Source organism: Elephas maximus, chromosome 16 (genome assembly GCF_024166365.1).
Source record: "Elephas maximus indicus isolate mEleMax1 chromosome 16, mEleMax1 primary haplotype, whole genome shotgun sequence".
Classification (NCBI taxonomy): domain Eukaryota; kingdom Metazoa; phylum Chordata; class Mammalia; order Proboscidea; family Elephantidae; genus Elephas; species Elephas maximus.
In genome coordinates this window covers 18,932,617-18,956,963 of record NC_064834.1, presented here as the reverse complement: position 1 = coordinate 18,956,963, position 24,347 = coordinate 18,932,617, and the positions used below count along the sequence as shown (strand labels likewise).

The 24,347-nt window shown below is 39.4% G+C and overlaps 1 protein-coding gene across 2 annotated transcripts; it reads left to right on the top strand.

Moving 5' to 3' along the window:
* Positions 1 to 46: 46 nt before the first annotated feature.
* Positions 47 to 22,693, top strand: KIFBP (kinesin family binding protein). 2 transcript variants are annotated; one of them, XM_049855560.1, is made up of 8 exons: positions 371 to 528; positions 1,348 to 1,430; positions 7,301 to 7,399; positions 12,068 to 12,147; positions 12,471 to 12,654; positions 15,421 to 15,505; positions 17,174 to 17,289; positions 21,298 to 22,693. In XM_049855560.1, exons 1-8 carry the CDS (start codon positions 462 to 464, stop codon positions 22,171 to 22,173), a joined length of 1,590 nt encoding a protein of 529 aa, XP_049711517.1. In that variant the 5' UTR covers positions 371 to 461; the 3' UTR covers positions 22,174 to 22,693. The 2 variants fall into 2 exon arrangements, with proteins under 2 accessions (XP_049711516.1, XP_049711517.1); XM_049855559.1 differs by lacking the exon at positions 1,348 to 1,430 and having other exon boundaries at positions 47 to 528; positions 21,298 to 22,689.
* Positions 22,694 to 24,347: the final 1,654 nt, after the last annotated feature.

Sequence of the window (24,347 nt, the reverse complement as noted above, 5' to 3'; positions counted from 1 at the left end):
GGGGTCCAGCCGCCGAATGTCGTAAACCAAGTGTCGTAAAACAGAAGGAAGGCGGGATTCCCGACTGCAATCACTGATGAAACCCAAGCCGTAGAGGCAGCGATGGCGAACGTTCCTTGGGCCGAGATCGGTGAGAAATTCCAAGCCGCGCTGGCCCTGTCGCGGGTGGAATTGCATAAAAACCCGGAGAAGGAGCCGTACAAGTCCAAATACAGCGCCCGAGCGCTGCTGGAAGAGGTCAAGGCTCTGCTCGGCCCCGCGCCGGAGGAGGAGGATGAGCGGCCTCAGGCTGACGACGCCCTGGAAGCGGGGGACAGCTCCCTGGGGCTGCCGGCTGAAGCGGTGGAGGCCGAGGGGCCCGTGGCCCAGCGGGCGGTGAGGCGGGCGGTCATTGAGTTCCACCTCGGGGTGAACCACATCGACACGGAGGAGCCGTCGGCTGGAGAGGAGCATCTGGTGAAATGCCTGAGGCTGCTGCGCAAGTACCGGCTTTCGCACGATTGCATCTCGCTCTACGTCCAGGCGCAGGTGAGAGCGAGGCCTGGCTGGCCGGCTGCGGGGCAGAGCCGGGGACCCCGGCACGGATGCAGGCCGGTCCCCGTCGGCGAGAGGCAAGGGATGTGGGGGCTTAACACGCTTGCCTTGCAAAGGCCAAAGGCAAATGTTATAAGTCCCTTTTTTTTTCTCCAAGAAATAATGCCAACACCTAAGTCTAAACAATCAAAATACAGCAATTCTAGCATGCTTTTTCAGCCTTTTCCAGGCACTTCTTTAGGTAAGATGCACTGTTTCTCTTCGTCTTTGCACATACTGTTTGTCTAATTTATGACATTATTCAACTTAATATGAAAGACCAGCTTCCCTTGTGAAAGGAAGAAAGAAAAAAAATCTGATTGCGAAGAAAAACAAAAGGCTGTGTTAATTAAGGTTTGTTTGTTTTTTAATGACATGGGCAGGCATCACACCTGAGCAGTGGCTGAAGGGAAGAGGGGGACGGAGCTTACTTGGGCTTTTCCTTACTGTTGCTCCAAAACTTATTTATTTATTTTTCTGTATAAGTTTCTTTTTAATTGTGCTTTGGATGAAAGTTTACAGCGCAAATTAGTTTTTCATTCGAATATTTATGTACAAACTGTTTTGTAATATTGATTGCAATGCCCACATTATGTCAGCACTCTCCCTCTTTCCTTTTCCACCCTGGGTTCCTGGTGTCCATTCCTCCGGTTTTCCTGTCCCTACCTGCCTTCTTGTCTTTGCTTTTAAAGGGCAGGCGTTGCCCATTTAGTCTTGTGTACTTGATTGAACTAAGAAGCACATTCCTCATGTGTGTTATTGTTTGTTTTATAGGTCTGCCAAATCTTTGGCTGAAAGTGAACTTTGAGAATGGCTTCAGTTCTGAGTTAGTAGGGTATCTGGAGGCCATAGTGCAGGTTGGTTCTTCCAGTCTCTGTCAGACCAGTAACTCTGGTTTTGTGTGTGTGTGTGTGTGTGTGTGTGTGTGTGTGTGTGTTTCACCCACTCTGTCTGGGACCCACTATTGTTATCCCTGTCAGAGCAATTGATGGTGGTAGCTGGGCACCATCTAGTTTTTCTGGGCTCAGGCTGGTGGAGGCTGTGGTTCATGTGGTCCATTAGGCCTTTGGACTACTATTCTCCTTGCATCTTTGATTTTCTTCATTCTCCTTTGCTCCGTATGGGATGGGACCAATAGACGTATTTTAGATGGCTGCTTGAAAGCTTTTAAGACCCCAGACACTCATAAACACTAGCAGGCGGCCATCTAAGATGCATCAATTGGTCTCAACCCACCTGGAGCAAAGAAGAATGAAGAACACCAAAGGCACAAGGTAATTATGAGCCCAGGAGACAGAAAGGGCTACATAAATCAGAGGTTACATCAGCCTGAGACCAGAAGAACTAGATGGTGCCCAGCTATACCCAATGACTGCCCTGACAGGCAGCACAACAGAGAACCCCTGAGGGAGCAGCAGAGCAGTGGGATGCAGACCTCAAATTCTCATAAAAAGACCAGACTTGACGGTCTGACTAAGACTAGAAGGACCCTGGAGGTCATGGTCCCCAGACCTTCTGTCAGCCCAAGACGGGAACCATTCCCAAAGCTAACTCTTCAGACAGGGATTGGACTAGACTATAAAATAGAAAATGATACTGGTGAGGAGTGAGCTTCTTGGCTCAAGTAGACATACGAGACTATGTGGGCAGCTCCTGTCTGGAGGGGAGATGAGAAGGCAGATGGGGACAGAAGCTGGCTGAATGGACATGGAAATAGAGGGTGGAGAGAAGGAGTGTGCTGTCTCATTAGGGGGAGAGCAACTAGAGTATATAGCAAGGTGTATGTAAATTTTTATATGAGAGACTGACTTGATTTGTAAACTTGCACTTAAAGCACAAGAAAAAAAAAAAAAAAAAAAGACCCTAGACGCTAGTCATCAAAGCAGGATGTAGAATATTTTCTTTATGAACTATGTTATGCCCATTGAGCTAGATGTCCACGAGACCATGGTCCCCACAACCCTCAGCCCAATAATTCGATCCCTCAGGGGGTTCAGATGTGTCTATGAAGCTTCTATGACTTTGCCTTGGTCAAGTTGTGCTGACTTCCCCAGTATTGTGTACTGTCTTACCTGTCACCAAAGTTACCGCTTATCTATTGTCTAGTTCATGGTTTTACCTCCCCTCCCCTTCTCTCCCTTCCCACATAACCGTCAAAAATTGTTTCTTTCTGTATGTAAACTTTTTCTGAGTTTACACATAGTGGTCTCATGAAGTATTTTTTCTTTTGTGCTTGACTTATTTCATTCAGCACAATGCCCTACAGATTCATCTATGTTGTGAGATGTTTCACTGATTCATCGTTGTTCTTTATTGTGTAGCGTATGTGTATATCATAATTTGTTTATCCATTCATCTGTTGGTGGGCACTTAGGTTGTTTCCATCTTTTTGCTATTGGAAAAAATGCTGCAGTGAACATGGGTCTGCTTATGTCTATTCATGTGATGGCTCTTATTTCTCTGGAACATATTCCTAGGAGTGGGATTGATGGATTGTATGGTATTTCCATTTCTAGCTTTTTAAGGAAGTGCCATATCGTTTTCCATAGTTGTTAGTTGTTGCACCATTTTACATTCCTACTATCAGTGCATAAGAGTTCCAATCTCCCCACAACCTCTCCAACACTTGTTATTTTCTCATTTATGCCATTAATGTCGGGGTGAGATGGTATCTCATTGTAGTTTTCATTTACATTTCTCTAATGGTTAATGATGTTGAGCATTTCCTCAGGTGTCTGTTAGCCGCCTGAATTTCTTCTTTGGTGAAGTGTCTTTTCATAATCTTTGCCCATTATTTAAATGGATTGTTTGTCCTTTTGTTGTTGAGGTGTTGGAGTATCTTACAGATTTTAGAGATGAGATCCTATGTTTAACTTTTTCAGGAACCAGCAAACTGTTTTCCACAATGGCTGCACCATTTTGCATTCCCACCAGCAATGGGCAAAGGTTCCAGTTTCTCCATATCCTCACCAACATTTCTTTTTTATTTTTTTAAGTCATGCTAATGAGTGTGATTCTTTGATTTGATGCTGTCATTTGCTGATGATATTGAGCATCTTTTCTGAGCATTAAACCATTATCAGATATATGGTTGCAAATATTTTCTCCCATTCTGTGGGTTATCTTTTCACTCTCTTAATAATGTTTTTAGAGACAAAAAAGTTTTTCATTTTAATGAAGTTCAGTTTATCTATTTTTTCTTTTTTTCCCTGTGCTTTTGGTGTCATATTTAAGAAACCGTTGCCAAATCAAAAGGTCATGAAGATTTGGCCCAGTGTTTTCCTCTAAGAGATACTATTGTTTTAGCTCTTGAATTTAGGCCTTTGATCCATTTTGAGTTAATTTTTGTATAAGGTGTGAGGTAAGGGTCCAACTTCATTCTATTACCTGTGGATATTTCACTTTTCTGGCATTGTTTGTTGAAGAGACTCTTCTTTCCCTGTTGAATGGTCTTGGTACCCTTGTCAGAAATCGACTGAGTGTACACCCTGTCTGGAGCAAGGGAGAATGAAGAAAACCAAAGACACAAGGGAAAGATTAGTCCAGATGGCTAATAGACCACAACTACAGCAGCCTCCACCAGACTGAGTCCAGCACAACTAGATGGTGTCCAGCTACCACCACCGACTGCTCTGACAGGGATCACAATAGAGTTGTCCTGGACAGAGCTGGAGAAAAATGTAGAACAAAATTCTAACTCACAAACACACAAAAAAGGCCAGACATACTGGTCTGACAGAGACTGGAGAAACCCCATGAGTATGGCCCCTGGGCATTCTTTTAGGTCAGTAATGAAGTCACACTTAAGGTTTACTCTTTAGCCAAAGATTAGACAGGCCCATAAAACAGAACTAAATTAAATGGAAACACCAGCCCAGGGGCAAGGACAAAAGGCAGGAGGGGACAGGAAAGCTGGTAATAGGGAACCCGAAGTCGAGAAGGGGAAAGCATTGACGTCCTGGGGTTGACAACCAATGTCACAAAACAATATGTGTACTAATTGTTTAATGAGAAGCTAGTTTGTTCTGTAAACCTTCGTCTAATGTACAATTTTTTAAAAAATCAATTGAGAATAGATTTGAAGGTTTATTTCTGGGCTGTTAATTCTGTTCAATTGGTTTATATGTCTGTTCTTGTGCCAGTACCACACTGTTTTGATTCTATATGTTTGTGGTACATCTTGAAATCAGGAAGTTTGAGTCCCCTACTTTGTTCTTCTTTTTCAAAATTGTTTTGACTGTTCTGGGTCCCTTGAAATTCCACATGAATTTTAGGATCGGTTTTTCCATTTTTGCAAAAAATGCTGTTGGGATTTTCATAGGGGTGGCGTTGAATCTTTATATCACCTTGAGTATTGTCATCTTAACAATATTGTCATCTGGTCCATGAACATGGAGATGTCTTTCCATTTATTTAGTTGTTGTTGGTACTGTTGAGTCAGTTCCAACTCATAGTGACCCTATGAACAACAGAATGAAACACTGCCCAATCCTGTGCCATCCTCACAATCGTTGCAATGCTTGAGCCTATCTTTGCAGTCACTGTGTCAGTCCATCTTGTTGAGGGTCTTCCTCTTTTTCACCGACCCTCTGTTTTACCTAGCATGATGTCCTCCTCCAGGGACTAGTCTCTCCTGATAACGTGTCTAAAGTACGTGAGACGAAGTCTCATCTTTGCTTCTAGGAGCATTCTGGCTGACCTTCTTCCAAGACGGATTTGTTCATTCTTCCAGCAGTCCTTGGTATAGGCAATATTCTTCACCAACACCTTAATTCAAAGGTGTCAGTTCTTCGATCTTCCTTATTCATTGTCCAGCTTTCTCATGCATATGAGGCAGTTGAAAGTACCATGGCTTGAGTCAGGTACACATTAGTCCTCAAATGACATTTTTGCTTTTTAACACTTTGTACGTTTTTTGCAGCACATTTACCCAATGCAGTACATCTTTTGATTTCTTGACTGCTTCTTCCATGGGCGTTGATTGTGGATCCAAGTAAAATGAAACCCTTGACAACTTCAGTATTTTCTCCATTTTTCATGATATTGCTTATTGGTCTAGCTGTGAGAATTTTTGTTTGCTTTATGTTGAGGTGTAATCCATACTGAAGGCTGTAGTCTTTGATCTTCATCAGTAAGTGCTTCGAGTCCTCTTCACTTTCAGCAAGCAAGGTTGTATCACCTGCATATTGCAGGTTGTTAATGAGTCTTCTTCCAATCCTGATGCCATGTTCTTCTTCATATAGTTCAGCTTCTTGGTTTATTTGCTCAGCATACAGGTTGAATAAGTATGGTGAAAGGATACAACCCTGACACCCACTTTCTTTGATTTATTAACCATGCAGTAGCCCCTTGCTTTGTTTGAACAACTGCCTCTTGGTCTGTGTACAGGTTTCTCATAAGCACAATGAAGTGTTCTGGAATTCCCATTCTTTACAATGTTATCCATAATTTATTATGGTCCACACAGTCAGTTGCCTTTGCATAATCAATAAAACACAGGTAAATATCTTTCTGATATCCTTTGCTTTAAGCCAAGATCCATCTAACATCAGTAGTGATATCCCTTGTTCTACATCTTCTGAATCCGGCTTGAATTTCTGGCAGTTCCTTGTCAGATGTACTGACACAACCGTTTTTGAATTATCTTTAGCAAAATTTTACTTGTGTGTGATAATATAGTTCGATAATTTCTGCATCCTGTTGGATTATCTTTCTTTGGAATGGGCACAAATACGGATCTCTTCCAGTTGGTTGTCCAGGTAGCTGTCTTCCAAATTTCTTGGCATAGATGAGTGAGTGCCTACAGTGTTGCATCCATTTGTTGAAACATCTCAATTGGTATTCCGTCAATTCCGGGAGCCTTGTTTTTCACCAGTGCCTTCAGTGCAGCTTGAAGCTCTTCCTTCAGTACCATAGGTTCTTGATCATATGCTACCTCCTGAAATGATTGAAAGTCAACCAGCTTTTTTGGGGGGCGGGGAGTGCAGTGACTCTATTCCATCCGTCTTCTTTTGAAGCTTCCTGCATCATTCAGTATTTTGCCCATGGAATCCTTCAATATTGCAACTTGAGGGTTGAATTTTTTCCTCAGTTCTTTCAGCTCGAGAAATGCTCTGCACGTTCTTCCCTTTGGTTTTCTAACTCCAGGTCTTTGCACATTTCATTATGATACTTTGTCTTCTCAAGCTGCCCTTTGAAATCTTCTGTTCAGTTTTTTTACTTCAGCATTTCTTCCTTTTGCTTTATTTAGGTGTTCTTCAATTTCTATCAGCAATTCTTTATGGTTGTCAATGTTTAAGTCTTACACCTCGTTTCCTTAGTTAAATTTATTCGTAAGTATTTTATTCTTTTTGATGCTATTGTAAATGGAATTGTTTTCTTAATTTCCTTTTCTAAATTGTTTTCTTAATTTTCCTTTTTGGATTGTTCATTGCTAGACTATTGAAATACAACTTGTGTTTAGTCACTTTGCACTAATTAAATCCAGCTCATACTAAGGGGGGAAGGGATTACACAAGGGCATGAATACCAGGAGGCAGGGGTCACTGGGCCATCTTAGCAGCTGCCTACAATACTACATAAAGACAGTATTATTTTGAATGATCAATTCATTATTAATAATCACACTTCAGTATTATTTGGTCAGTAAATATTATTTTGAAACCATGAAAGTTGCTTTAATTGGAAGGCTTATATTATCATTATTTGTTTCTCCTTTATTTTCCAGAACAACCTAGGTATCTTGTGGTCTGAAAGAGAAGAAATTGAAACTGCACAAGCTTACCTAGAATCATCAGAAGCTCTATATAATCAGTATATGAAAGAGGTATGTTGCATGTCAGATAAATTTAAGTTTTGATTAGAACAGGTCAAGAATTGAAGGTAAGAATTTTTAATTCATAATATTAGTGTAACTCTACACTGAAGAGTTGGTGGTTTGGTGATAGAATTCTCCCCTTCAACTCAGGAAGACCAGGTTCTACTCTACAGAGCTGTCTAGGAGGTCAACTAATAGCTAAAATTATTGTATATTAAAGACTTTGGGGCTTTTAAAAACAATTTTGGATAGGGTCTAATGGCAACCTGAGTCCAGATAGAATCATATAGGAAATACTGATGTTATCCTAAAATACTGCTGTTTGGATTTATAATCTACAGATTCCATTTTGGTTTCCACTGAGAACAGCAGTGCTTAAAAGAAAGCAAACAAGAATTACCTGAACAAAACTTGAAATCTTGGAGGTAGTGGTTCTCAAGCTTTTGCATGTATCAGAATCCCCTGGAAGACTGCTGGGCCTCAGTCTCAGGCTCTGATTCATTAGTTTTGGAGTAGGGCCTGAGAATTTACATTTTTAACAAGATCCCAAGTGATGATGATACCGCTAGTCTAGATACTACAGGCATTGGTTTTTCCATGATTTTTTACCTATGAAACCCTTCTGAAACTCAGTATGTAAAAAAACGTAGTGAGCTACTCTGGTTAAATAGGTCAGAAAGACGTTGAGCCCAATCCACTATGCATCCCTTCCACCCCCTCTGCTGTGGGCGGAATAACTCTGATCAAAAGAGTTGTTGTAGGAACTCCCAGGGCTCTGAGGAGCCTAGATTGAAAACACTCACTTTAGGTGTCGGGAGACACAGGTCTGACAAACTACTGTGGTAACAATCTGTTCCCTTAATAAACTTTTACCTAGTATCAGTTGGCAATCTTTTCTAAAATTAAAATGGATTTTAGTGAATTTTGTTTTGAGGCTCTTTGTGGCACTCCATTAAATAACCAGAGATATTTCGAGATTTCTCCAAATCAGTGCTTTGTCAAGTTCACCTGTGACTTTTATGTTGCTAAATTCATTTGTGAGCCAGGGGGTACATCTCAGTGGAGGCCTCTCGGGGTGGTTGGGCCTGGGGACAGTGGTGGTTCGGTGGTAGAGTTCTCGCCTTACATACAGGATAACCAGATGTGATTCCCGGCCAGTGCACCTCCTGTGCAGCTACCACCCTTCTGTCAGTGGGGGCTTGCGTGTTGCTATGATGCAGAACACGCTTCAGTGGAGCTTCCAGACTAAGACTGACTAGGAAGAAAAGTCAGCCAATGAAAACCATATGACTTTCAACATGGGGTTACCGTGAGTTGGGGCTGATTCGGTGGCTGCTAACAACAACAAATCAGTGGTACATTCTTCGCTGTCATTGTATTTGACCTCTGTCTTAGTCATCTAGTGCTGCTGTAGTAAAAATACCACAAATGGACGGCTTTAACAAAGAGAAGTTTATTTTCTCACAGTCCAGTATTCAGGGCGCCAGCTCCAGGGAAAGGCTCTCTCTGTCGGCTCTGGAGGAAGGTCCTTGTGATGCCATCAGTCTTCCCTTGATCTGGGAGCATCTCGGCGTAGGAACCTCAGGTCCAAAGGATGTACTCTGCTCCCGGCACTGCTTTCTTGGTGGTATGAGGTTCCCATGTCTCTCTGCTCACTTCTCTCTTTTATATCTCAAAAGAGATTGGCTTAAGACACTATCTAATCCTGCAGACCTTATCAATATAACTGCTGCTAATCCATCTTATTACATCGAAGTGATAGGATTTACAACACATAGGGAAGTCACATAAAATGGTGGACAGTCACACAATACTGGGACTCAGGACCCAGCTAAGCTGACATATATTTTTGGGGAACACAATTCAATCCATGACAATCTCTCAGTACCATTTGATGCAATCGATCAGTCTTTCTTCCGTCAGACACCTTTTTTTTTTTACTTGGCTTCCAGGATCCCACGCTTGTCTAGTTTTCTGTCTCATCAGTCTTTGGTGTTTCCCCCTTACTTCCCCAACCTCTGAATACTGGAGCACCCAGAGTTCAGTCCTGGGACCTCTCGTCTTTCATAAACGTTCATTCTGTTGTTGTAAATACCATCTGTCTGCAAATAACTCATCTCAGACTCATCTGTCCGATTGCTGACTTGACATTTTCACTTTTTATGGAGTAGGTGTCTCTGAAACAACTGTCCAAAACTGAGCTTTGATAATTCCTCTTGTCTTCAGTTTTTCGTGTTGTAAACAGAACTTCTTTCTTCCAGTTTCTGAGGCTAGAAGCCTTGGAGAATTCTCTTTTCCCTGCACTGTCTAATATATCAGTAAATCATGTTGGTTCTACCTTCAAATTGTATCCAGACTCAGACTGCTGCTATTATCCTGATTCACATCCCCACCATCGTCTCTTGCCTAAATATTACGGTAGTCTCTCAGCTGGTCTTCCTGCTCCCATGCCCCCTTCAGTCTGTTCTCAACTCTGTTCAGAAGTAAATCACATCACGTCACTCCTTTCTTGAAAATCATCTACTGGCTTCCTACGTTCTGAGTAGGCTCCAAAGACCTTTTGAAGACCTACAAGTTCCTAGCTGATCTGGCTGCCATTACTTCTGTTATTTCACGTTCTACTATTCTCCGCTCTCCCACTCTGCTCTAGCTATACTGGCCTCCTTGCTATTCTTAGAACACACCAGACAAGCTCCTAACTCAGGGCCTTTGCACTTACTGTTTCTCCTACTTAGAATCTACATGGCTCACTCCATCATTTCCTTCAGGTCTTGACTCAAATGTCTGCATCCAGTGCACTGACTTCTCCACCCTTCCCCAACACCTCCTATCGCTTTTCCAGCCTTATTTTCACTTTAGCACTTACCGCTATCTAACATATTGTGTATTTTAGCGATTTATTTTGTTTATTACCCATCTCCACTACTAGAATGTAAGCTCCCTGATGACAAGAATGTTTTTTACTGCTCTATTTACTACTGTATCCCGAGCATCTAGAACCATACCTAGTTCTTGAAATTACAAATGGTATTATACTTTGTCCATCCCAGCCAACATAAAGAACAATACAACAGTATTACACTGTGAATTTGATGGAGAATTTCAGTTAAAAATATAAAATAGTGTTTAGTTGGAGGTGTTGAATTGCATTGATGGTTTTTTGTGTTTATAGATAATATAGTTCTAGGTAAAGGAGAGACCTAAACAAAGGAAAAAAATCACAACATGAAGATAAGAGACCTACGATTCTAGCTTCACTTGTAGTCATAACTAACTGCTCGACTTGGGGGAACTCACATTCTCTGTGCCACCCACTCCTCATGTGTAAGCTGGGGTAACTCAGCCATCTCTATAATACAGACATGTCACTGAAAGTATGCATGTCCAATAACTGGAGAATGGTTAGTAAAGTATGGTACACTAATAAAAAAAACCAAACCCACTGCCATTGAGTCGATTCCGACTCATAGCGACTCTATAGGACAGAATAGAGCTGCCCCATAGGGTTTCCAAGGAGCGCCTGGTGGATTCAAACTGCTGACCTTCTGGTTAGCAACTGAACTCTTAACCACTATGCCATGAGGGTTTCCATACTAATAAAGGAGAATATGATGTAATCATTAAAGTGGTAAATATTTGCACCATCAATACATGGAAAATGTATACAACAGATACGTACACATTGATTACAACTGTAAACATTTTTTTATTTATGGAAACAACACACATTGCAAAACTACACTTAATTATATTTCTGTTTTAGTTTCGAGATGAGGCTGATTTGACAGTGTGGTAGTCATAAAGTGAAGTATAATAATAAGTAAAATGTACATTGCTAATCCTCCTCCTCTAGGCAGGGGTAAGAATATTAAACAGCCTTCGGAAATGTGGTCTCTGAAGAATTATCTATTGTGTTTGCCTTGGGCCTGGCTTCCTGTGTTTGTGGTTTTTACTTTCTGTCAATTCTGGAAGCTGACTCCGTGATGCTTTTAGTGTTTGTATGCAGAATGGAAGACCACATATTTTATAGAAAGCATTGCTGCTACTTGGAGTTTAGTGAATTTGCTTTAAAGCAGGAGCAGGCTTGAAGATGGGACTATCCCCATAGAAGTAGAATGATGCAGAAGTTAAGCAGTTCTGCCCTCTTGGAAGACTTAAGATGGGATCAGTTCATCAACAGTGGAATCACTGGTTTGAACGTCCCTGAACTGAAAGGAGGTAATCTGTAGGTTTTTTTATTCCCTTGAGAAAAATATATTAGAATAAATATTAAAAACTTTGATTTTCATTCGTGGTCAGCTTAGGACAATATTGCTTTAAAGATGTGTGCATTTTTCCTCTTTGTTACACTTATTAGAGCTCTTTTTACCAAAGTTAAGATTTAACAATACTTAAAGAATTGTACATCTCTAATTAAAGCCATTGGATAGTTTTTTTTATGTATTTGCAGCAAACTGCAATAGCAGTTTAAATTTGTCAGGTGAACTTGTAGGAAGTCTCCTTTTGTTTCTTTTAGATTTTATGATTAGGAAATTTACTTCTTGCGTGACATTAAAGTTAACTAGTAAAAAATGAAGAGTGTTGGGCTTTAAAAGTTGATTTTCGTTTTTCCCCCAGATGAGGGCGCTTGGTGTTTACAGTTTAAAATTTTAAAACGCTTTTGTTCTTCAATTGTAGATTGGGAGTCCTCCTCTTGATCCTTGTGAGCATTTTCTTCCTGAAGAAGAGAAATTTACTGAACAAGAGAGATCAAAAAGGTGAGTAAGTACAGAAGTAAGCCTTTACAAGGATTTCCACCTAGTGTAGAGAGGGTGATTATTTTAAAAAGCACAAAGTTTTCTGCTTTGAGGTACTTAAAAAGGGTACGGGATTTGGATTCTGACGTGGATTAAAATCTCCATTTGCCATAGCTATGTGACCTTTTTCAAATCTGAGGCTCACTTTCCTTATCTGTAAGTAGATATAACAGCCATACCGAACTCAAAGGGTTGGTGGAAGGACCAATTGAGAGAAGTATATATATGAAAGTTCCTTATAAGTTGTAAACTATTATGCAGATATTAATTCTTTTTCTTCACAGATTTGAGAAGGTTTATACTCATATCTTATATTACCTGGCTCAAGTCTACCAGCATATGGAAAAATTTGAGAAGGCTGCTCATTATTGCCACAGTACCCTAAAACTCCAGCTTGAGCACAACGCCTACCAGCCTGTAGAGTGGGCCATTAATGCTGCTACCTTGTCACAATTTTACATCAATAAGGTAAGCTCCTCAAAGTAGTTATCTAACCAAGTACTCATAGTGAATATTTAAATAGAACCAATACTACTTTGAAAATGTCATCTTTTTAAAAACAAATTGCTTATATTTAATGATATAAAACTGGACAGAAAAATGCAGTCCAATTTGTCAGTGTATGAAAACCTGGTTGCTTTTTGTTGACATCAGTCCTTTTGAATCATAAAGTCCTGAGTTTTATCATTGTCTTACATGTTGATAGCCCGTAAAATTTCATTTTTCCTAAAACCAGTTATTTTCTGACATAGACACACGATCTCAAATCATTTTAGTGAGATGTTGCCTTAAATCGTAGCTTTTATCTTGTTGTAGATATAACTTTATCTTTATGCAGTGTTAATCTGGTAACCGAGAATTTGTCTAAGGAAGTTGGCTGTTAAATGTGGGCTTTGATAAAAGCACATGGTACATTTCAGTTATTTTTCAGAATGCTCTATATTAATTTTTCTATGTTGGAAGTACTTCTATTCAGTTCCAATTTAGGGGCTTTATGGCATACTTCTGGACTGTTACACAGGGACAAATTTTGAACTTCTTAGTTATTTATCAGAATTGCTCAGAATCATGCTGGTAATACTCTTAATTGACCCATTTATTCCATACGAGTTTCTAATGTTAAAAGGCCCTTTAAGCCATCATTTCCAGCCAGATGCTGGCAATAAAAATTACTTTTATTCGTGTTTCTAATTCAGAAGGCTTTCTGAAATGTTGGTAATTCTTTGCCTATCAGAGTTACTCCTTTCATCTCTCTGGTTGTCTGCTGCCTTATCTTGGTTGGGGCCTGTAGCCTTTCTAAGCTTTTTCTCAGTGCAGCTTCTGTAAATGCACCCTATGTTTAAAGTATTGTCCCACAGAATTTATTCAGGAAAGCTATTAGCAGGAGAGAAAGGGCTGTAGTAACTACAGCATCACGTCTAGGACTTTGGTTTAAGATCAAGAGTGTAAGTAACACACTGCGTACATCAGAGCATTCAGTTAAATCTACTCTCATGAACCCATCTCATCGTGGTTGTCATCACAGAGTGTTAGCCAGCGCCTCTGCTTGTGGCACCTTTTAAAAACCCTCAGAGGCCCCTTGTTTATTCTGTCTAGCAACTTGAAAACTCCTTATTCATTGTGATTTGAGTTAACACTTAAAACTGCACAGATATTGATAGTACTAAGATATCTAAATATTAAAGTGTGATTAAAAATTTAAAGTTGTTAAGCATTACTTATATGGAGAATGCAGCAATTTTCATGAACACCTTCGCCAACCCTGTATTTTTATTTTTTACCCAAATGTTTTATAGGTATTTGTTACAACTGCTAAGTTACATTGCAAAAAGAGGGGTTTGAACTATGATTTTTTTAATTCAATTATCATTTGTCTCATTATCATAAATGATACTTAGTGAGTCTTTACCTGTCAGATTGTAAAGTCTCGCGTTTACCAGCCACGTAGAGGGCACAAAGCACTGTGCTGTCAGTGATTGCTCAGAGGGAACCAAGCTTTGAAAAGCTGACGTGATAATGATGAGTAGGGATTGTAGAGGGACAGACAATTAAGGTTTCCTTATGTGAACTGTAACTCACTTCCGACTTTGGAGGTTTAACGCCACCATTTTGACCTGTAGATGCTGCTGGGTACTCAGCTGGCTATTCTCAGGATGCCTTCTGAATTTGCCATAATAGATAGATATATTTCACGCTGAGGTGTAAAATCATAGCCAACCATTTAACGTCTTCTTAGAAAAATCAGATATTACTAAAATGAAGTATTCTGTTTAATGAGGGTGGCTTCCAACCAAAAGTTGGACTTTAACTTTGTACTTCTTCTGGTGGCCCTGTGAGTTTACATGACAGATGCAAAGTGTTTCTATGCATAAGGAGATCCTCTCTAAGTGTCTGAGAAAATCTTCATGCCCAGATGTGAATTTTGAAGTCTCCAGGTGTGTTGGTAAAGCAATGCCATTAAAGTTCACCAGAGAAGATCTTCTGACTTCAGAACTTGATAGGAAGCTCACTGTATGTAAATTGCAAAGATTTTACAAGTCCAGAATCTCTTCCTATCGGCTATAAAGGCAGTCTCTAAACTTGAAAAAAATTAAATCTTCAAATCCTCTGACAGAATGTAAATGGTCTAAGAATGTATCATGCGTGAAACTTCGGCTATTTCGACTGTACCTAAAGGGCCACCTGAGGCAGTTTGAATCTAGGGTGATAACCACTGCCGTATACTTACTGATAAGAAGCCCTGGTGGGGTAGTAGTTAAGCGCTTGGCTGCTAACCAAAAAGTCGGTGGTTCGAAACCACTAGACGCTCCATGGAAGAAAGATACGGTAGTCTGCTTCTGTGAGGATTATAGCTTTGGAAACCCTGTTCCACAGTTCTCTTCTGTCCTATAGGGTCACTATGAGTCGCAGTGTCAACTCAGTGGCAAAGGGTTATGCTTACCGATTACATGAGGAGAGCTAACTTTGAATCGACATTTGTCTTTCAGCCAGTTTGGACTGTTGTTAAGAGAATGGGGCATTGTTATTTTAACTTTGAGATGGCTTTTAACCAGATAATACCATAACATGTCTTTTGTACACTGTTAATGTTCAGCAACTCTACAGGGTCTCCTTAGTAGTCATTTTTTTACCCGATTTTATAGTTTTTCCCATACTAAATGACTGTTTATGCAAGTATTAATTACAGATAAAGCAGTCGATAGTCTCATTCACTCTTGTTTATTTCCCCAACAGCTATGCTTTATGGAGGCCAGGCACTGTTTATCAGCTGCTAACGTCATTTTTGGTCAAACTGGAAAGATCCCAGCCACAGAAGACAGTAAGTTTATATATATCAAGTTTATATAGCTTTTTTAAAAATTTTATTTTGAAATAATTTTGAACTTTAGAAAAGTTGTAAGAACAGAACGAAGAACTACCATATGCTCTTCTGCTTTCACCATTTTTTAATATTTGCCTCATTTGCAATCACATTTCATTTTTCTTTCTGAACCATTTGAAAGAAGGTTGGATACATCAGGCCTCTTTGCCCCTCGATACTTCAAAAGGCATTTCCTAAGAACTAGAATATTTTCTTACACAATCATAGCATTGTTATCAAATTTAGAACTTTAGGAAGTATAACCTTGAAACAGTTCTTTTATCTGTAGTGCATATTTCTGTTTCACCAGTGTCCCTACAATGTCCTTTATAGCAATTTTTTTCCAGTATGGCATTATTGTCCAAGATTGTGTATTGCATTTTGTTGTCACATCTCTTTAGTCTTCTTAATCTGAGCAGTTCCAGGTCTTTTTTTTCTCTTTCATCACTTAGACATTTGTAAAGAATACAGGCCAGTTATTTCACATCAACTGGGGTTTGTAATAAGTTCACAATTTTCTTTCCCTGTTTGAGCCTATCACTCACTGTTGAGCAGTCTCCAACATAAGAGGCTTTAGATTTTGAAACATCACATTTTCTATGCAGGTGGAAGCTCTAATTGTGGATTTGTAGGATACAGAAGCTATAAAGAGTCAGAGGAATGTACATTGTCAAGTTAAATGTTTTTTTCCCAAGTCTAAAAGGCATTTAGTCAAAAAATATTAACAAAAATTAAGACTCCATTGAGATCCATTTTGGTTTTGCTCTTTAAAGCAGAAAGCTGGAAAAAAAAAATGACGATGTCCAGTGTTTTCAAAATGCTTTCATCAAAAACCATCATACATTGTTGGTTGGAGTGTTTGTTGAAAATAATGTGGCAGTGTGTGTCACGAAAGTTTATAATTGTGTCCTCTTTGACCCAGTAAATTCCTCTTCTAGGAATCTGTCTTAAGGAAATAACCCAACATCCAGAAAGATTTATGCACAGAGATCTTCATTTTTAGAATTGTTTGTAATAGTGAAGAATTGGAAAACAAATGCCTGGTATTAGAAGAATGGTTAAATGAAGCATCAAACATCTATTTAATTGCATATGATGCTATACTTAAAAATGATTTTGAAGAATTATTAATGATAATGGGTAAAATGTCAGTGGTAAAATACATAAGGAAAAAGCAAGATTTAAAATTGAATATACATTGTGACTTTAACTTTTACCTACAGAAAATACATAGGAAAAAACTAGAAGGAAATCTGCAAAAATAATAGCAGTGAGTGCCTCTCTGGGTGGCAGATTTGGGGTGAGTTTTGTTTCCCCTGCTTCAATGAGGATCTGTTAAATTTATAGCCAGGAAAAAGAAATTTAAAAAAGAATGCAGTTTTTGTTTTTGGGGGGCATCGAGTTTATGTTAAGGTGGTAGAATATTTTGGAACAGGGATAGCAGTACTGGTGGCACAACGTGAACAATGTCATCTGTCATTGAATTGTAAGGTGGAAGTTCTTGTGTTGGTGGGTGTTTTGGTGTGTACATTTGACCACAGTAAAAAAAAGAGAAAAAAAAGAGTGGAGTACACAATGAAAATTACAATTGTGACCACATGAGACAACTCAAATGTGTACTTTTAGCTACTGAAGGTGAAGGAGATGTACCAGAGCTTTATCATCAAAGAAAAGGGGAGATAGCAAGATGCTGGATCAAATACTGTTTGACTCTCATGCAGAACGCCCAGCTTGCCATGCAGGTAATGCCGTCAAAGTTGCCTTTTTCTTTCTCAAGTGAACAGGATGTAAGTAGAAGCTTAAAATGGGCAGCATGCTCACTGGGCTCACTGAGTGCTTCTTATACATGGCATTCAGAATGCTCTCATAAATATTTGTCTTCTCCACCTCTACTTTTTAAAATTTACTCATCATTCAAGGCCTATCTCAAATACCACCTTCTCCTTGAAGGCATTCCTTGACTAGAATATAAGCTTCTTAAAAGTGGGATCCATATCATATTATATCATCTCCAGGCATAAAGGGTACTCAGTAAATAATTATTGAATGAATAATGCTTTATCCCTCGAAGATATATTGTCTCTTCCTTTTAAACTCCAGAGAACTTTTTGCCCCTTCCTAAGTCATTTAAACTCTGCTTTGTATTATCCATATTCATATTCTTATCTTATTCCTTTGCCTCTTTTTAGACTGTAAGTAACTAAAACCCAAACCAAACCCTTTGCTAGCTAGTCAATTCCAACTCATAGCACCCTGTAGGACAGAGTAGAACTGCCCCATAGGGTTTCCAAGGCTGTAAATCTTTATGGAGAAGGCTTGAAATATCTCTTACTTGTTTTTATCTGCTTTGCAGCTTATCTTACATATAGCAAGAACTTGATAAAATCTTAAAGGATAGACTTCTTAGAAATAGCTCACGTAATAGCTCAAGTAGAGAAGCAGTACTGACAGCAGTTAAGAGCATGGGCTCTAGAAACAGACTGCTTAGGTATGAATCCAGCCCTGTCACTTTGTAGCTGTGTATTCATGGCAATTTACTTACTCTTTCTGTGCCTCAGTTTACTCACAAGTAAGATGGAGATAATAATAATACCTATTTAACAGTGTTGTTATGAGGGTTAAATTAATATATATGAAGGGCTCAAAAAAGTGCCTTAGACAAATTAGTCCTCAATAAATGTTATCATCACTGTCATCATTATTGTTACTAATCCATACTGAATCCTAGTTTCTAACCCCTAAAGTGAAAAATAAAATAAACCATTTGGATGCAGTATGCTATGTGTAGATACATAGAAGACTGTTTCCTGAAGGAGGTATTGTGCTTTCTTTTTCTATTTGCATGCATTAAGATATAATCATTTTTAATAATAAATAATAATAGAACTTTGTGATGCTACTAAACAGACAAACTTCAAAACTCTAGAAGGATAAGTCTTGAAAAGATGAGAGGATTTAGTAGTAGGAGGTAAAGATGAGGCAAAATAGGAAAGGGACTAGAGTTTTATGTGTTAGAGAAGTTGGAGCTGGGGAGAGCTGTCGGCTTCCTTTTGATTGGACAGGGAGGGCTATGAAGGAGGGTTGCAGGGACTACTGAATCACAAAAGTAGGCTGATGATAGAAACCAATGTAAATAAACAAGCAGCCCAGGAAGCAAACAAGTAAACAAGAGTTAGAGACTTACGACCCATATTTGAGGTAATTGTGTCAAACAAAATACCCTATAGTTTAACTCTTATGCTTCATTTAGTTGATGTTTTCCAGCCTGGGCACTAGAACTTATCACCTACTGAGTTTAAACTTAAGGAGTTGCCATGCTATTAAACTACCCAGATTTTCCTTCTTCTGACTTTTTGTTACCTTAACTTCATCCTTTGATTATGTGTTTGACTAAAAGGGCTGGTTAAATTCAAGCCTAAAAACACACAATTTTGTTTAATTATGTATTTATCAGAATGCCAACTCTATGCCTGTCATCGTACAAGGTGGAAGGGATACAATGATGAACAAAAATAGAGCTGATCTTTAACCTCGTGTAAAAATACAACTTTGGTAAATTCCACAAAGGAGAGACACATGGTATGAGAAGGCATAATGTTGTTGTTGTCGTTGTGTGCCATTGAGTCGATTCCAACTCACAGAGTAGAGCTGCCCCATGGAGTTGCCTAAGCTGAAATCTTTATGGGAGCAAATTGTCAGGTCTTTTTTCTCGAGCGGCTGGGTTTGAACCGCCGACTTTTCGATTAGCAGCCAAGTGCTTAACCGTTGCACCAGCAGGGCTCCTTGAAAAGGCATACTAGGAGGAAGTAACATTTAAAGCAAGATCTGGGGTGAGTAGGAGTTACTGAGACTGAAGAAGAGAAGCACCATTCCAAGGAACAAAAGCAGCACGTTTAAAGGCTCTCTGACATGAGAGAGTATGGTATTATAAGAGAGAGAACAAAGGCCAGAGAGGCTGGAGCAGAGCAAGAGGAAATGTGATATAAGATAGAGGTAGAGTTAGAAAGGGGCTAGACCAAGGAGGTCTTTAAGGGATTGTTGTCTCTATCCCAAGAGCAGTTGGAAGCCTTGAAGGGTTTTAGAAAGATCACTTAGGCAGCAGAATGGAGAATGAATTGAAGGAAGGCAAGATTTGATGAGAGAGATTAGTTAGAAGACAGCTGGAACAGTCCAGATGAGATGTGAAGGTATCTTGGTCTAGGATGGTGGCAGGGAAGATAGAGAAAAAGAATGGATTCAAGAGGTATTTAGAAAGTACAACACAAAGGACTTGGTGATGGGTTGGAGATATGGCGTAAGAGGGGAGAGGAAATCACATGTCAGTAACTCTTAAACTGCTGACTGTCCAGATAGATGGGGCTGTCCTTCACTGAAATACCACGGGAATAGTTGCCGATTTGCTGAAGAAGACTAGGAGTTCCATCTTGGACACGTTGAGGATGAGGTGTCTTTGCGTCTCCTGAGAGGAGTTACCGTTTGGCTCTGGGGCTTGAGGAGGGGCTTGGGCCGTAGCTGTAGATTTGTGAGGCATCTTCCCGTGGATAGCCGTTGCAGCCATGGGCGTGCATGGAATCACTTGTCTAGAGCAGTGCTGCCCAATAGAGAGAGAATGCCACCACAGCTGTAATTGACCATTTTCTAGTGGCCACATTAAAAAGACATTAGAAAAGGTAAAAACAAACAGGTGAAATTCATTTTAATTATACATTGTATTTAACCTAAGATCTCCAAAATATTATCATTTCTACATGTAATCAGTAAGTTATTAGTGAGACATTTCATATTTTTTTTGTACGAAGTCTTTGAAATTGGGTGTGTATTTTACATACAGCACACACCTGTTTAGAATCCCCACACTTCAGTAGCCAAGCATGCTGGTGGCTACTATTTTGAACAGTGCAAGTCTAGAGAGACAGTGTCAGCTGAAGGAAAAAGGGCCTTGGGGCTGACTGTCAAGGGATCTGGTGTTTAATTTTATTGGCCCGAAAGGGGGAGGTGCGCTTACTCTATTTTTTAACCATCTCAGCTCTCTTTTTTTGCCCCTCCCCTCAGGGGGTTGATAACCTTACCAATGATGGTAAATGTAGCTCTTGCCACACTAGTGACTTTAAGAGACCTAGAGCATTTCTCTGTAGTGTATGGCACTGAATAACCTATCATAGCGTAAATGTCATGTTAGTAGTCTTAGTGGCATCCCTGTGAAATATTTTTAGGATGAAGATTGCACTCTTACTATAATGTTAAAGAATACATGCTAATAATGAAGTATTACATGTAGATAATGTTTTGCAGTTCTCAGAGTACTTCCATATACACTTGTCTTATTGAAGGAGTAACTGTGAGTGAGTGTGAGTTTCCAAAGAGGATTAATACGTAAGCAGTTTATCTTACATTTTATTTATTTAAGGACTTTCCCTCCTTTTAAAAATATAATTGTAAGAAGTTTTAAAACATGTTTTAAGATTATAACTGGTGGCACAGTGGTTAAGAGCTCAGCTGCTAATCAGAAGGTCAGCAGTTCAAATCTCCCAGCCAGTGCTTGGAAACCATATGGGACAGTTCTACTCTGTTCTGTAGGGTCGCTGTGAATCAGAATCAACTTGACGGCATTGAGTTTGATTTTTTTAAACCAGGTTGGGAAGTAGTAAGAGGGTTTTCTTTCTTTTCTTTATTTTCAAGCTTGCTTTATATTATTTGCCAGCAGGAGATCAGTGTCCTACTAAACCATAATTTTTTTCTTTTTCTTTCAGGACAACATAGGAGAGCTTGATCTTGATAAACAATCTGAGCTTAGAGCTTTAAGGAAAAAAGAACTAGACGAGGAAGAAAGTGTTAGGAAAAAAGCTGTGCAGTTTGGAAATGGTGAACTGTGTGACGCCATCTCCGCAGTGGAAGAGAAAGTGAGGTATCTGAGACCTTTAGATTTTGAAGAAGCCAGAGAACTTTTCTTACTGGGTCAGCACTATGTCTTTGAGGCAAAAGAGTTCTTTCAGATTGATGGTTATGTCACCGACCATATTGAAATTGTCCAGGACCACAGTGCTCTGTTTAAGGTGCTGGCATTCTTTGAAACTGACCTGGAGAGACGATGCAAGATGCATAAACGTAGAATAGCCATGCTAGAGCCCCTAATTGTAGACCTGAATCCACAGTACTATCTGTTGGTCAACAGACAGATTCAGTTTGAAATTGCACATACTTACTATGATATGATGGATTTAAAGGTTGCCATTGCGGACAAGTTAAGGGATCCTGATTCACACATCGTAAAAAAAATTAATAATCTTAATAAGTCAGCACTGAAGTACTACCAGCTCTTCTTAGACTCCCTGAGAGACCCAAATAAAGTGTTTCCTGAGCATATAGGGGAAGATGTTCTTCGCCCTGCCATGCTAGCTAAGTTTCGAGTTGCCCGTCTCTATGGCAAAATCATCACTGCCGATCCCAAGAAAGAGCTAGAAAATTTGGCAACATCATTGGAACATTACAAATTCATTGTTGATTACTGTGAAAGGCACCCTGAGGCTGCCCAGGAAATAGAAGTTGAGCTAGAGCTTAGTAAAGAGATGGTGAGCCTCCTTCCAACAAAAATGGAGAGATTCAGAACCAAGATGGCCCTGACGTAATCTGTGTTTTTAAAGAAAGGAAATGTGCAATATTGAAGCGCTTCTTTCCCTTATCAAACCGGCCTCATTCCCCGTCACATTTACCTCTACAGCTTAGATGAGCGCGTTCAAACTGAGGTACAGTCAGACCAGTTGAGTCTTTGCTAGGACCTTAATCAACGTAAAGGTAATTAATAATCTACACTTAATTATGTAAATTGCCTTGATGAAGTGACTGTGATTGGTGTTTCAGATTGCTTGTTTCCTATTTAAATATAAACTTTTACTGCTTCAGTTTCTAATGTTGTTGGCTAGTACTCAATGGATTAGTTTACAGGGGAAAATGCTGGGTAATGTACCTGGTAGACAAGCCTGTTACTACATTAAAATTGAAAAAGTAACTTTCTGAAGTTATTCTTTCCAAAATACTTACTTTCCTAAATTCCCAAAGAAATCTTTGCTTTTTGAAAATAATAAAACCTAAGTTATGTTTATTTTGTGTGTTGCAGAGTAGTTTATCTCAATTATATTCCTTGCTGGAAATATAATAAATTGACTTGTTCTACTAATAAAAACTTCTGTTTTCTTTTTTGTTTTCTTGAAAGAATAGGTTTTATTTTTTTGACGCTTCAAAGATATTAACTTATGTGAAGCCAGGGAAGAATATTTCTTCAATAACATTGCACTGTTAGAAAATATTAAAGTCTTTTCATTTAATAAATATTTATTGAGCTACTACTGTGTGCCAGAAATGATTATTGGCTGTGGTTTCTCATCCCAGGGTCCTGGTATATTTATAAACCTGTAAGCACTAATGAAAAATGATTTTGTACTTCATAATTAAACATTGTTAATGTATAATATGTTAGTCATCATAAGAAATACATAGTTGACATGGAGTCCTTATCCAGTGTACACATCAGGATGGTTATATTTGGTAGGGAAAATAACTCAGTGTTGGCTTGCCTATTAACTTGCTTCTGAAAGTTTAGGACTAGGTCAGCTCTAAAATTCTGTAATGTTTACATACTTGATAGTCCTCAGCTTGCTAGGACAAAAATCTTTTTGAGTGTCAGTAATGTGTAATTTATTCAATATTTAATATTTATTAAGTGTCCACTATGGGTCAGGCACTGTTCTAGTTTTCTAAGCGTAGAGGATACAGTGATGAACAAGAAAAACAAGGTTCCTGTTCCCATGGCTCAAGTAAAGAAATGAGCAAGATAGTTTCTAGACATAAGTGCTGTTAACAAGGAAAACAGTAGTATGGTAAACATTTAATGAGAAAGGGTGCTGCTTTAGCTATAGTGGTCAGAGAAGTGGGAGATGACATTGAGCTGGGAACTAAATGGAAAAAAGGGCAGCCAAGCACAAGTCTTTGGGTGGAGTGTTCCAGGAAACTCTAGGCCCTCAAGCTGAATGAGTTTAGGAAGGAGTTTGATGTTTTAGAAGGTAGGAAAGGCCAGTGTAGCTGGAGCAGATGGGAGTGGGCTGAGGTAGGGGAAGGGAGTCCAGATGGAGAGAGCTTTATAGATCAGGATAAGGAATTTGGATTTTATTCTAGGTGCGGTGGGGAACATTGAGAATTTTAAGAAGGGGGGTGGCATGATCTGATTGGCATTTTTAAGAAACCACTCTGGCTCCTAAGGAGAGTACACTGTAGAGGTTGTCGGGGAGGTGGGGAAACAGGGAGATGAGCTAGGTTCTGATAAATCCAAGTGAGAGATTAAAATGTTTTTGGCTAGAGAGGGAGAGTAGGGGTGGGGAGAAGTGGATACATTTGCTATGTGCATTGGAGGTAGAACTACAGGACATGCTAAAGGATTAAATGTACAGCATGAAGGGAAAAGAAGAATCATGCTGAGGAAGTCTGTGGGAGGAGGACGATTTTATGGACGAGGTAGAGTTGGAGCCCTGGTGGCGCACTGGTTAAGAGGTCAGGTGTTAATCAAAAGGTCGGCAGTTTGAATCTACCTGCCGCTCCTTGAAAAACCTACAGGGCGGTTCTGCGCAATCCTAAAGGGTCATATGAGTCAGGATTGACTCGTCAGTCGGCAGTGGGTTTCATTTTTTGGTTTATGGAATTAGAATGAAGAGTTCTATTTAGATAGTGTTGAGTTTAGAATGTTAATCTTGAAGTGAATTGATTACTAATAAGACCCTATAATCAAACTTTATAAGGAAAGAAAAAAGGG